We start from the raw sequence: 11,630 nt of genomic DNA, 5'->3' as shown, positions 1-11,630 counted from the left end.
ATGATCCCAGTGCTTTGTTCTGATTTACTCCCATTTTCAGCCAACCACACCCATCCTTATGACAAACATCATTCCCCGCATCCTGTCTGCTGAGGGCTTACTATGCGCCAAGCACTATTCTTGAGGCTAAAAATAAGAGCTATCCTTATCGTTCATTATTGTACGCCAGCCACTCACGCTTAGTGTTTTCCAATCCTTACAAAAGGCCCTGCAGGATGGGTCTTCTCCGGATTTTACAGATGGCAACAGTAAGTCCATTCTGAGTTTTACTGGAGCTGAGCAGAGGGAACTGGCTGCTCAAGTCAACAGTGTGTGTCTCTGACACAGAAGGGAGAGGGGCTGGCTCACAAAACATAGTTCTCCTCTCTCTCCAATGTCTGTCCCCACTACTCAGATGGGCCCAGGGGCAGGGGCAGCTGGGATCCTGTTTCTCTCCACCTCTCCAGCAGGCAGTCCAGGGCTTGGGCATTGGGGATTGTTCCTTAGTTGAGCAAACAGAGGCCCCCTGAGCCTCCCAGCCCCTCACCCAGCCCTCAGGCTCCTGAAAGGAACCAGCCCCGGTATTCCTGCAAAACCTCCACATTAGCACCTTCTGCTCCTTTTCTTTTTTATTAAAAAATAGATCAAGAAAATATACACACTTCAGTCCATCCACCACAGTGGACTTTGAGGAGGCCAAAGCACCATGGGGATGGGATGGAGGCATTGGGAGAGCCAGCCCTGCCCTCGTGCCAAGGATGCAGAGAAGGAGGGGTGCCCTCAGCCAACCTTGCCAAGCATGGCCCTGGAAGGAAAGCCCAGGCCATGTCGCTGAGCAGTATGAGACCAGGTGGGAAGGGAGGAGGGTCCCCAGTGAGAGCAGAGATGGCAAAGGGGATTGGGAGCCCCAGGGAGGTGGGGCCTCCAGACTCATGGTGGGAACAGGGCACACAGGGCTACCGCCCACAGAAGGTCCCTTGACCTGGTCCTCCTCCCCCGGGGACACTGGGCCCGCTGGCCTCCATTCTGGCCTGTCCTCCGCAGGCCCTGGCAGCTGCTCTCAGGCATTGATGGCCTTCCAGCGCTCACTGTCTGTGCTGTTGATGCTGCCAGTGTGGCAGGGCATGGAAGCGATGTCATCCAGGTAGGCCACCCCGCCAGCAGAGTCAAACTGCGTGCTTGAGTAGCTGGCAGCTGAGGCCCCAGCAGCCCCTGGAGCCTCCAGGCCCTCCCGCCGGGCCACAGCGTAGGGCTGGGGTAGGTGTACATCCGGCTCCTCTGTCTCGTCCACTTGGCATTTGTAGGAGAAGAGGATCTTGGGCTCTGAGCTGACAGGAGGGAGAAAGGGGCACAGGAGCCTCACTGAGTGACTCAGAAACAGTCTTCCCTCCAGGCCAATGGGGCCACCAGATAAGGAAGGAATCGGCCAACAGTTGCCTGACACCCACCCCGAGTAGGCCTGTCGGCTGGACCCTGGTGCCCATCTAGACTTGTTTTGGAACCCAGCCCTCCTCCCCCGACTGTGTGAGCTCAGGCAGGGGGCCTCTGTGCCTGCTTCCTCATGGTGAAATGGGTGCGTGGACACCATGTGGAGGAAGAACAGACATAAATCATAAGCCTTCAACAGCGCCTGCCCAAGTGCTCAGGAAACATTGGCTGTGGCCTCTGCCTCACTCCTCTGACCCCTGCTGCTCATGTTATCGACCACTCCACTCTGACCTGGTCCCTCGGCCCTCAGGGCAACTCTCCAACGGGGACACACTACACCCAATTTACAAAAGGAGCCTGAGGCTCAGGAGAGAAATTGTGTGCACAGATCCGAGCTGTGGCCGTGGGCCAGTCTGACCCTCTGCCAGCTTCACCCGGGGGAGGCTGAGCCCCTCCCCACAAGACCTGGCAGGTGAGAAAGGAGGGGCAAAGCACCCACATTCTGACCATATTAGAGGCCTGGAGTGGGACCCCCAATCCCACGTCTTCAGCATCCCATCTCACAGACACTTCTGCAGATGCACATGTGCACAGCAGTGTACTCAACCCCAGAGAATCCAACTGACTTCCCACCCCAAACCTGCTCCCCACTTAAGTCTTCCCCCAGCAGGGTACAAGCTCCATGAGGACAGGGATTTGCATCCACTGTGGGCCTCCCATCTTCTGGCTCTAGCAGTGTCTGGCACACAGTAGGTGTTCAATGAATGCTTGCGAATGAATGAGTTAATATATTATTAAATAAAAACCAGCAATGTAGAACAACGTGCACAGTCACTCTATCTCTCATGGTGAGAGTATGTCTGTGTGTACTGTACATACAATGTGCATATATATGTATGTATATGTGTATGTGTGCATATATCTACACTGGGTAATATGTTGAGCGCGATGTGTTCATGCTGTGTATGCAGCATGTGGGTGTGGTGAGTGTTTGGTGGTGCCATGGGTGCCGCTGTGTATCGCGTATGTGCAGCGGTTGGGTGCATGGGTGCGGGGGGAGGCTTTGGTGGAAGTGCTGTGCGTGGCAGGGTGGCGCGCACGTGTCCAGTGCACAGGTGCGGGGCGTGGCGAGTGTGGGGTGGGGGTGGTAGTATCTGTTTGCATGGGGGTGCGAGTGTGTAGTCTGGTAGGCTTGTGGGCCCATGATCCTGCAGGGAGTGGTTGGTGGCGCATGCACGTTCGTTGAATGCATACACAGCCACCTCTGTTTCAATCCTCACACCCATGCTGGAAGAAGGCGCAGTTCCGCCGGCAGCCACGCGGGGGCGCCGGCGGCCACAGACTCACCCAAAGAAGCCCCGGAGGAAAGCCACGTAGATGAGCGGAGCAAAGAAGCTGAAGTACAGGAAGGTTGTGGCATCTACACAGCTGCGGAGAAGACGAGTCAGTGCGGGGCCTCCCAGCCCTATGCTGACTCCACACCTCCCCATGCCCCCAGTGGGTGGACACCCTGCCGCCCACTTCCCATGCCCCCACAAGGTAGACACCCTGCGGCCCCCACGCACCAGAGCCCCTCAATGATGTCCAAGCACAGCAGCACACTCCCCAGCCCCTGCAGTAGGTTGAGCAGTGCCAGGATGCCCGCATACACGTAGAAGCTCCTCCGAGCTGGGGGCCAGACAAGGTGGGTCGTGAGGTCCCACCCTGGCCAGGCCAGGCTCTGCCTCCAGCACCTACCACCCTCAAGCCTGGTGTGTCCCCCGGGACCCCCCTAGGCCTCCCTCTCACCCAGGGCTCTCCAGCTCCCAGCCACAGTGGCCCAGTAGACCCCCTCCTGTCCCCGCCTGTCCCAGAGCTGCCGGCCAGCTGCTCACAAGGCAGGGAGATGCGCTCCTTCAGCGGGGTCTTGGGAAGGACGACCACCAGAGAGTAGACCTACAGAGACAGGCAGGGCTGAGACAGTGCTGGGGGCGCCAGCCCTGACCCACAGCCAGAAACCCAGGCATCCAATCCCCTACCTGGCCCTGAGGCCCCAGTCACCCCAGTTGCCCCAGCCTGAACCTCACCAGGAAGAAGAAGCAGGAGCTGACCAGCCAGAACTGGCGGCCCCCATGGCCATAGATATTAAAGTCCTCAGCTGAGAGATGGGCATCAGGGTACAGGATCTCCAGGGTGCCCTGCAGGGGCAAGCAGGAAGGGATGAAGGGAGAGGATCTCAAGGCTCCTCCCTCCCAGGGGCTTTCCCTGATGCAAAGCCCCCTAAGCTCTCTACCACACCAAGTCCAGCCTCTTGGCCTGACCCTCAAGTCACCTGCCCCAGCCTGCTCCCAGGCCACGTACTGCCCACCTGATTGTAGCATCCGGAACCGGCCCAGTCTTGGGCTGAGTCACGTGGGGCAGGGGGCAGAGATGGACGAAGTGCAGTACCTGCCCCCAGTCTAAGAAAGAGGCCTCTAGATGCATGCTTCTCAGGGAGGTCTGTGGACCTGCACTGTCCCTACCTGAACTCTTTATTAAAATGGCAAGTCCTGAGCCTCCCACCCTGGCGCCCTGGCCTACTGGATCCGAATCTCCAGGGGACCCCAGAACGTGCCTCAGTAACAAGCATCCCATGTGATTTCTCAAGTGCAAAGTTTTGAGAATTCTGAAGGTGACAAAGACTGGAAACCTCACCCAAGCCCAGAAGCAGTGGGTGCCTGGTGTCCTGACCCCTGGCGTCTCCTGCCCACACCCACCCTCTTACCTGGGTGACAGAGTAGGCCAGAGACAGCACTGTGGTGATGGCCAGCACCCGCTTGATGCTGGACTTGCTCTCCAGGTGGCCTGGAAGAAATGTGCTGGTCAGTAGGCAGGAGCCAGCCCAGGTGACCACGCCAGAGTCAGCCCACAGCCAGGGAGGGGCAGGGGAGAGCGTCACCGGGGCCCAGGAGCCCAGCGGTACACACACCAAAGGCCAGGCCCAGGATGATCACACTCAGCTCGATGGCCAGCAGGAAGAAGCGGGTGATCTCCCACAGGATCTGCACGCAGAGTGGGCACAGCGTCAGCCTGGGCCAGCATCCCCAGCCCACCCCAGGCCAGGCCTCCCCGGCCTCCCTCAGAGGGCCCAGCCGCACCTTATCAGCAACAGTTGCAGCGTTCGAGGTGCTCACCGTCATGGATACCACGGCCCGGGCAATGCCCACCAGCGCCACCACAAACACCTGGTGGGCAAGGGAGTGGCGTGGTAGTCAGGGAACAAGAGCCTCTGCATTGGCAGGGGCAGTAAGCTCATCCCCATATCTACAGGAGCCTTTGATTCCTGAGGTCGGAAAGGAGGAAGGGGCAAGTCAGGGTGGGACACAGGGAGGTGGGGATCAGGCTCCAGGGAGCAAGGCTCACAGACTTGTAGACCCTCAACTGCAGGTGACCTCCAGCCTGGCCCTCCCTCTCGGGGCCCCAGTTTCCTGGCTAGGAACAAAAGCCTTGGGCTGGTGAGTAGGGGTGAGCACGGTGGAGCCAGATGGGCCAGGTTCACATCACAAGTAGCAGGCTGCTGCTTCCTGGCTCTGTACCTTAGCTTTCTCATCTATAAAACGGGGGCAGAAACAAAACCTACTGCATTTGATTGTTGGGTCAAATGGGTTAACAGATGCAGCAGAAGACTGCCTGGCACCCAGGAAGGGCCAAGTATACATTTGCTATTATTGTCATATTCATGGTTTTAATTCTGAGGCATGCGGGACCAGGCGAAAGGTCACTGATAACAGGTGCGGAGACCCCCAGGGAAGCTACCGGCCCAGCAGGTTTCACAAAAGGGCCTGCTCAGCATCTGTGGCACTTATCGGCCTGGTATATCCATCCCCTTCCTCTCCCTCCTCACCCCGACTTCAGTGGTTTCAGATGAGGCTGAGTCCACCGCTCCTGGCTTCAGGGATGGCCTAGGACGCAGCACTGGCCAGTGGTGTATGTCATTCCCCTGGCCTGAGGGCTGGTTCAGGGAAGTGCATGGGACCCACAGGAGCCCCATGAGAGAGAACCAGGATGTCAGGTGCAACTGCTGGGAAAGGCAAACCAAAGGCATGCAAACCTGGAACCATGGACGCCACCCTGCTGCCACAAGGGCAGATGGCAAGAGAGCAGGGCCATCGGGGAGATGCCAGGCTGAGTGGGAGATGGAGATGGTGCCCCAGTACCACTGCTGTGCCCCAAAATCCTGCTGTGCCTGAGGCCCAGGAACTGCCCAGTTTCTCAGTCAGAAACTGGCTTCTGTGAGCCTCAGTTGGGTTTTCTGACACATGCCCAGATCCATATATATTCTGTCTTTTATGCCATGAGAAATTATGTTAGAGGGCAGGCAGCAAAAGCAACAAACTGCCAAACGCCTACTGTGTGCCAAGCTCCCACTGGGCTACAGCTATGCAGATGACCTCATAGGTGCTCACACGAACTCCATAGCTAAAGCAGATCAACATCTATTACGCAGAAGGGCACTGGGGCACAGAGAGACCAAGCCACTGGCTCCAGGTCACACAGCAGCATGGCTGGGGTTCAGAGCTGGACTTCCTGAGTCCACTCTTACCACTGCCTCCTGAACTGTTTAGGACAAAGTCCCCAGAAGTTGATGGACTGGGTCCTGTACTATGTTCCTGGACATTTAGCCCTGGCTCTTTCTTCCTGCCTGCACTCCCCCTTATCCCACAAAAGGACATCTGCCTAGCATACAGTAGGTGTTTAATATCTGTTGAATAAATACACAAATAAGTAAATGGGGAGAGAAGCAGAGAAGAAAGCAGGCCTCAGTTCCCAGTCCTGTCCACCACCATCTTGCAGGTGTAAGGGACATCAGGCCACTACAGCCTCCAGGCTTCCCCAGTCGCTTGTCTGTCTCTCTGCCTGCCCACAGCCCACTCCTCTGACGGGGAAGTTCTGGGCTAGACCACAAAGAGGCGACCAGGGAGCCACTCGGCTCTCATGTGGTGGTATCTAAGGGCCACAGAGAAGGGAGGACTCCAGCCAGGCAGGCCCTGCAGGCAGGCTAAGGGCGCCTGAAGGAAGGGAGCTGGACAGCCCACACCCGAAGCCCATACCTGGACAGCCCGTACCCGAAGCCTACACCAGGACAGCCCACAGCTGGACAGGCTGCACCTGGACAGCCCTGAAGTCCACACCTGGATAGCCTGTCCCTGCACAGCCCATACCTGAAGCCTACACCTGACAGCCCCCACCCAGACAGCCTGCACCTGGATAACCCCCACCTGAAGCCCATACCTAGATGGCTCATACCTAGATGGCTCATACCTGAAGCCCGCACCTGGACAGCCCATACCTGGGTAGTCCACACCTGAAGCCTTCTGCAGCCCATACCTGCACAGCCAGACCTGCAGCCCTTACCTGGAACCTGCATTGAGACCGCCCACACCTGGAACCCACACCTGAAGCCTATACCTGGAGCCTATACCCAGAGCCCACACCTGGAGCCTATACCGGACAGCCCACACCTGGAGCCTATACTGGGCCAGCCCACATTTGGAGCTGCCTTCTCAACCACAGCCCTGACACCTCTCCCCAGGCAACATGTGCCAGGACCACCAAGTGGTGAGAATGCAGGCTCTCCCAGCAAGTAAGATGTCTTCTCCAAAGAGGTTTCACAGAATGGACAGATAGGGGACGAAAGGGTGGAGGATGCAGTGGGCATTTTTCCCACCCAGCATCCATTCCCCTCCCCTCTAGGATCAGCTCCCCAGTTCTGTTGTAGGGACCACCTCCCTCAGTCCATATGGTCCGGCTGAGCTGCTGCTGCCCTCCCAGCTTCACAGTGCCCCTCTCCTTCCTAGCCACAGTGCTTGGCTCAGGGATGAAGATGGGATCCTAGGTGGGCCAGTCAGAGGAAATCCCAGGTCTACACTGGCACTATCAGCAAACAGGCACTGTCTGCCTGAGTTGTAGAGGCAGGATGTTAGCTCAAAGCTGTTCTTGGCCATCTTTGACACCATATGAGGAGAACTCATCAGAGATAAGTCCCAAAGAGAGCAGAGATGCAGTAACAGATCCTAACGGCATCATTTAACTGCCTGGATCCAGCCATACCTGAAGCTCACTTTCATTATAGAAGCAGTTAATTCCTTTTTGTTTAACCCAGTTGTCGTTGGCTCTTGTCAACTGCAGTGAACTCACCAGGATGTAGAAGGTGATAAAAATGGGGCTGGAGGTGATGCGGATCTTGGCCCGAGCAGATGGAAGCTTCCAGAGCAGGAAGATGAGGAAGAGCACATTGGGGATGAGCAGCAAGAGGTCCCAGTACCGGACCCTGGCAGATAGGCACAGAAGCTGGCTCACTGGCGAGGCCACATATGCACCCTCTCTCCAGCACACAGTCTGGCCCACCCTCACCACTCCCCCACTCCAGGAAAAGCCACTGACACTCAGCGAGCCTGCCCAGTGTTGTGACTGCCTCACCTGGAGGTGCCAATGTCTTCATAGAGCAGCAGCAGGCAGCGATGAGGCACACTGATGTTTGGTGCCAGGGGTGGGGGTAGCGCTGTGCTCCCATTGGCCCAAGTCGCCTCCTCCAGGGTGTCCATTCTGCCACCAGCCAGCCCTGGAGGAGTGAGAGCCACCCAGTGAGCCACACAGGAGCTGTGTGGCCTGGGCCACTGTCCTCCTTCCTCTGGACCTGGGACTCCCAGGGGAAAATCAGAGGGGCTGCACAGAGCACCCCTGTAAACCACCCTCCCTACCTACTGCAACTCAGGGTGGGACTCCACACAGGTCATGACCCAATCCCCCAGGCAGGGGCCCAGTCCCCCATCTCAGGCTCTATCTCACGACCCGCAAACAGTCACAAAGCCACCCCCTCAGCTGAGCACCTCCGTGTGTAAGGCACAGCCACTTGGCTACTTTCAGTCCTGAGGGCCCATGAGAGCAGCATGGGTGAGAGCACAGGCTCTAGGTTCACAGCCCAGCCCTGCCCTTTCCTTCCTGTCCTCTCCGTGCCTGTGTCCCCCACCTATGGAATGGGTGTAACAAGTAAGGCTGTGGTGATGCCAAGTGCCTCAAACAAGACACACACGTGGGGAGTTCTTGGTAGCGATCAGCCGTGGTTCCGACCCGCCACACCATGCAGAACTCAGAGGCCACTGACTCGTATGAGGCCACGGCACTGCTGAGGGCCATAGCTGGGCACCATGCCCTCCTCAATTGCACCCTCTGGCCCTTATCTCCCTCTGCCACCACAGACAAAGATGGAGGGGACACTGAGCCATGCCTGGGAGATGCACAGGAGGTCTCCAAGTGGAGATGGGCATGGGGGAAGAGGCTATACCACAGAGGGGCATGGCTAGCTGTGTCTGCAACAGTCAGGCTACAGGGTGAAGCCAGGGACAGGGTGGGCCCATAGGCAGGGGCCCACATGACACTCTATGCACGAGAGGTTGAGTCTAGCCTGGAAGACAGGAGAGCTGGTGGTCTGGGGTCCTGGGAACCACTCTGGGGTTGGAGGACTGAGGGTCTGGTCAGAAAACCAAGACTCCTGAGCTAGAGGACTCTCAGGGAATAGCAACAGGTACTTCTGCAGGGAATTCGGGGTGATCCAGGTGTGGCCTGGGGCACCAGAACATAACAGATGCCAATATTTAGAATGATTTGAACAGATTGGGCCAGATGCCTATGACTCCACTTCACCAGGAATGCTCATAAAGCCTGTGGATGAAAGCTCCAGGCGGGGAACAGCCCCAGAGCATGAGCATAAATGGTCGACACTGCACAGCATAAAAAGAACGACCCACTGCTACAGGCAACACGAATGACTCTCAGAAGTGATACAGCGTGAAGCCAGGCACAAGGGCCGACAGGCATACGATCTGTGGACAAATGTAGACGGGGCACCTTTGGGGAAATGAAGAGCGTGGTAATTGGGGGAGGCATGCCAGCTTCTGGGTGTCAGATCCAGGTGGTGGGTACACAGGCGTGTTCACTGTGTGATAAGTCATTGAGCCACACACCGATGACTCCTGAGTCATAGGTGCACTTCAGTAAATTTTAAAAAGTAAGAAAGATGTGGCTGGGCACGGTGGCTCACACCTGCAATCCTAGCACTTTGGGAGGCCGAGGCGGGCAGATTGCCTGAGCTCAGGAGTTCAAGACCAGCCTGGGCAACATGGTGAAACCCCATCTCTACTAAAATACAAAAAAAAAAAAAAAAAAAAAAAGATTAGCTGGGCATGGCATCATGCACCTACAGTCCCAGCTACTCGGTAGGCTGAGGCAGTAAAATTGCTTGAACCCAGGTGACGGAGGCTGCAGTGAGCCGAGATGGTACCACTGCGCTCCAGCCTGGGCGACAGAGCGAGACTCTATCTCAAAAAAAAAAAAAAAAAACAAAAAAAAAGATGTGTCCCGAAAACACATCAAGGGCCCAGGCCTCCCCTTCAGCAAGGAGCCGCCCAGTGAGCTGCATGCCTGTCAACAAGGTCTGCAGAAACGCAACAGGAGACCTGCTTCTGTTGTTGCCAAAGCCATCCTTGAACAACAGCAGCCCAAGACAGGGCTGGGGGGCTTAGGAATATTCCCATTGCTGGTCCAAGCCCTTAAACACCAGAACACCTCTGGATGAAAGGGAGGGAAGACTCCGAAGGGGGCGGGCCATGGGCTGGGGCTCAGGTTGCTCCAGTGGGCCACTCACTGGCTCTGGGATCAGGTCCCCATCTAAATAATAAGGACAGCAGGGTGCAGTGACTCACAATCCCAACACTTTGGGAGGCTAAGGAGGGAGGACTGCTTGAGCTCAGGAGTTTCAGACCAGCCTGGGCAACATAGCAAGACCTCATCTCTACAAAAAAACACAAAAATTGGCCAGGCGCGGTGGCTCACGCCAGTAATCCCAGCACTTTGGGAGGCCAAGGCAGGCGGATCACTTGTGGTCAGGAGTTCAAGACAAGCCTGGTCAACATGCCAAAACTCCATCTCTACTAAAAAACACAAAAATTAGCCGGGCATGGTGGCGTGCAGCTGTAATGCCAGCTACTTGGGAGGCTGAGGCAGGAGAATCACTTGAATCACTTGAACCCGGGAGGCAGAGCTTGCAGTGAGCTGAGATCGTGCCACTGCACTCTAGCCTGGGTGACAGGGCAAGACTCTGTCTCTAAAAAAAAAAAAAAAAAAAGGCTGGGCACGGGGCTCACACTTGTAATCCTAGCACTTTGGGAGGCTAAGGGAGGCGGATCACCTGAGGTTGTGGAGTTTGAGGCCAGACTGTGACCAACATGGAGAAACCCGCCTCTATAAAAAAAAAAAAAAAAAAAATACAAAATTATAGACCAGCACGGTGTTTTCACAGTAATCCCCAGATTTTGGGAGGCCAAAGGTGGACGGGATAACAAGGCGGGCGGATCACCTGGTCAGGAGTTCGAGACCACCCTGACCAAAATGGAAAAACCCTGTCTCTACTAAAAATACAAAAAACTTAGCCAGGCATGGTGGCACATGCCTATAAAGGGCCCAGCTACTCAGGAGGCTGAGGCAGGAGAATCACTTGAACCCAGGAGGTGTAGGTTGCATTTAGCTGAGATCACACCATTGCTCTCCAGCCTGTGTGACAGAGCAAGACTCCGTCTCAAAAAAAAAAAAAAAAAAAATTATCCAGGCCTGGTGGCGCATGCCTGTAATCCCAGCTACTCAGGAGGCTGAGGCAGGAGAAACACTTGAACCCAGGAGGCGGAGGTTGCATTGCTCTCCAGCCTGGGCAACAAGGGTGAAACTCCATCTCAAAAAAAAAAGAAACAAATACAAAAATTAGCCAGGTATAGTGGTGCATACCTGTAGTCCCAGCTAATAGTAAGGCTGAGGTGGGAGGATGGCTTGAGCCCAGGAGTTCAAGGCTGCAGTGAGCTATGATCGTGCCATGCACTCCAGCTTGGGTGACAGAGTGGGATCACACCTCAAAAAAGAATTAATTAAAAATAATAAAATGAGACCATAGCTGCAATCTTCAAGTGATGGGGAATATTACAGACACATAGTAGATCCTAAGAAAGAAGATGGGTCCTTCCCTACTGTTGGGAGGGGAGCAAAGCAGCCCAGCCTTCACTAACACAAGCTTTTTTTTTTTTTTTTTTTTGAGACATCGTCTTGCTCTGTCACCAGGCTAGAGTGCAATGGCGTGATCTCGGCTCACTTCAACCTCTGCCTCCCAGGTTCAAACAATTCCCCTGCCTCAGCCCCTGAGTAGCTGGGGCTACAGGCAC

At 55.9% G+C, this 11,630-nt stretch overlaps 1 protein-coding gene across 2 annotated transcripts in view; it reads right to left on the bottom strand.

The window, feature by feature from the left end:
• Positions 1-590: 590 nt before the first annotated feature.
• The window catches only part of TPRA1 (transmembrane protein adipocyte associated 1), a 17,074-nt gene continuing 6,034 nt past the window's right edge, over positions 591-11,630 (bottom strand). For both annotated transcript variants that reach the window (XM_017885128.1, XM_017885127.1), the window contains exons 2-11: positions 7,846-7,987; positions 7,564-7,696; positions 4,524-4,610; positions 4,355-4,427; positions 4,151-4,230; positions 3,474-3,584; positions 3,282-3,342; positions 2,973-3,075; positions 2,755-2,835; positions 591-1,307 (exon numbers count right to left, since the gene is read on the bottom strand). In XM_017885128.1, coding sequence (XP_017740617.1) covers positions 1,040-1,307; positions 2,755-2,835; positions 2,973-3,075; positions 3,282-3,342; positions 3,474-3,584; positions 4,151-4,230; positions 4,355-4,427; positions 4,524-4,610; positions 7,564-7,696; positions 7,846-7,970 — 1,122 coding nt within the window. In that variant the 5' untranslated portion in view covers positions 7,971-7,987 and the 3' untranslated portion in view covers positions 591-1,039. The remainder of the gene's footprint in view (positions 1,308-2,754; positions 2,836-2,972; positions 3,076-3,281; positions 3,343-3,473; positions 3,585-4,150; positions 4,231-4,354; positions 4,428-4,523; positions 4,611-7,563; positions 7,697-7,845; positions 7,988-11,630) is intronic.

This window comes from Rhinopithecus bieti, unplaced genomic scaffold, assembly GCF_001698545.2.
Source record: "Rhinopithecus bieti isolate Rb0 unplaced genomic scaffold, ASM169854v2 scaffold_13262, whole genome shotgun sequence".
Lineage (NCBI taxonomy): Eukaryota > Metazoa > Chordata > Mammalia > Primates > Cercopithecidae > Rhinopithecus > Rhinopithecus bieti.
The sequence above is the reverse complement of the archived record's forward strand: the minus strand, read 5'-3'. Positions and strand labels throughout refer to the sequence as shown.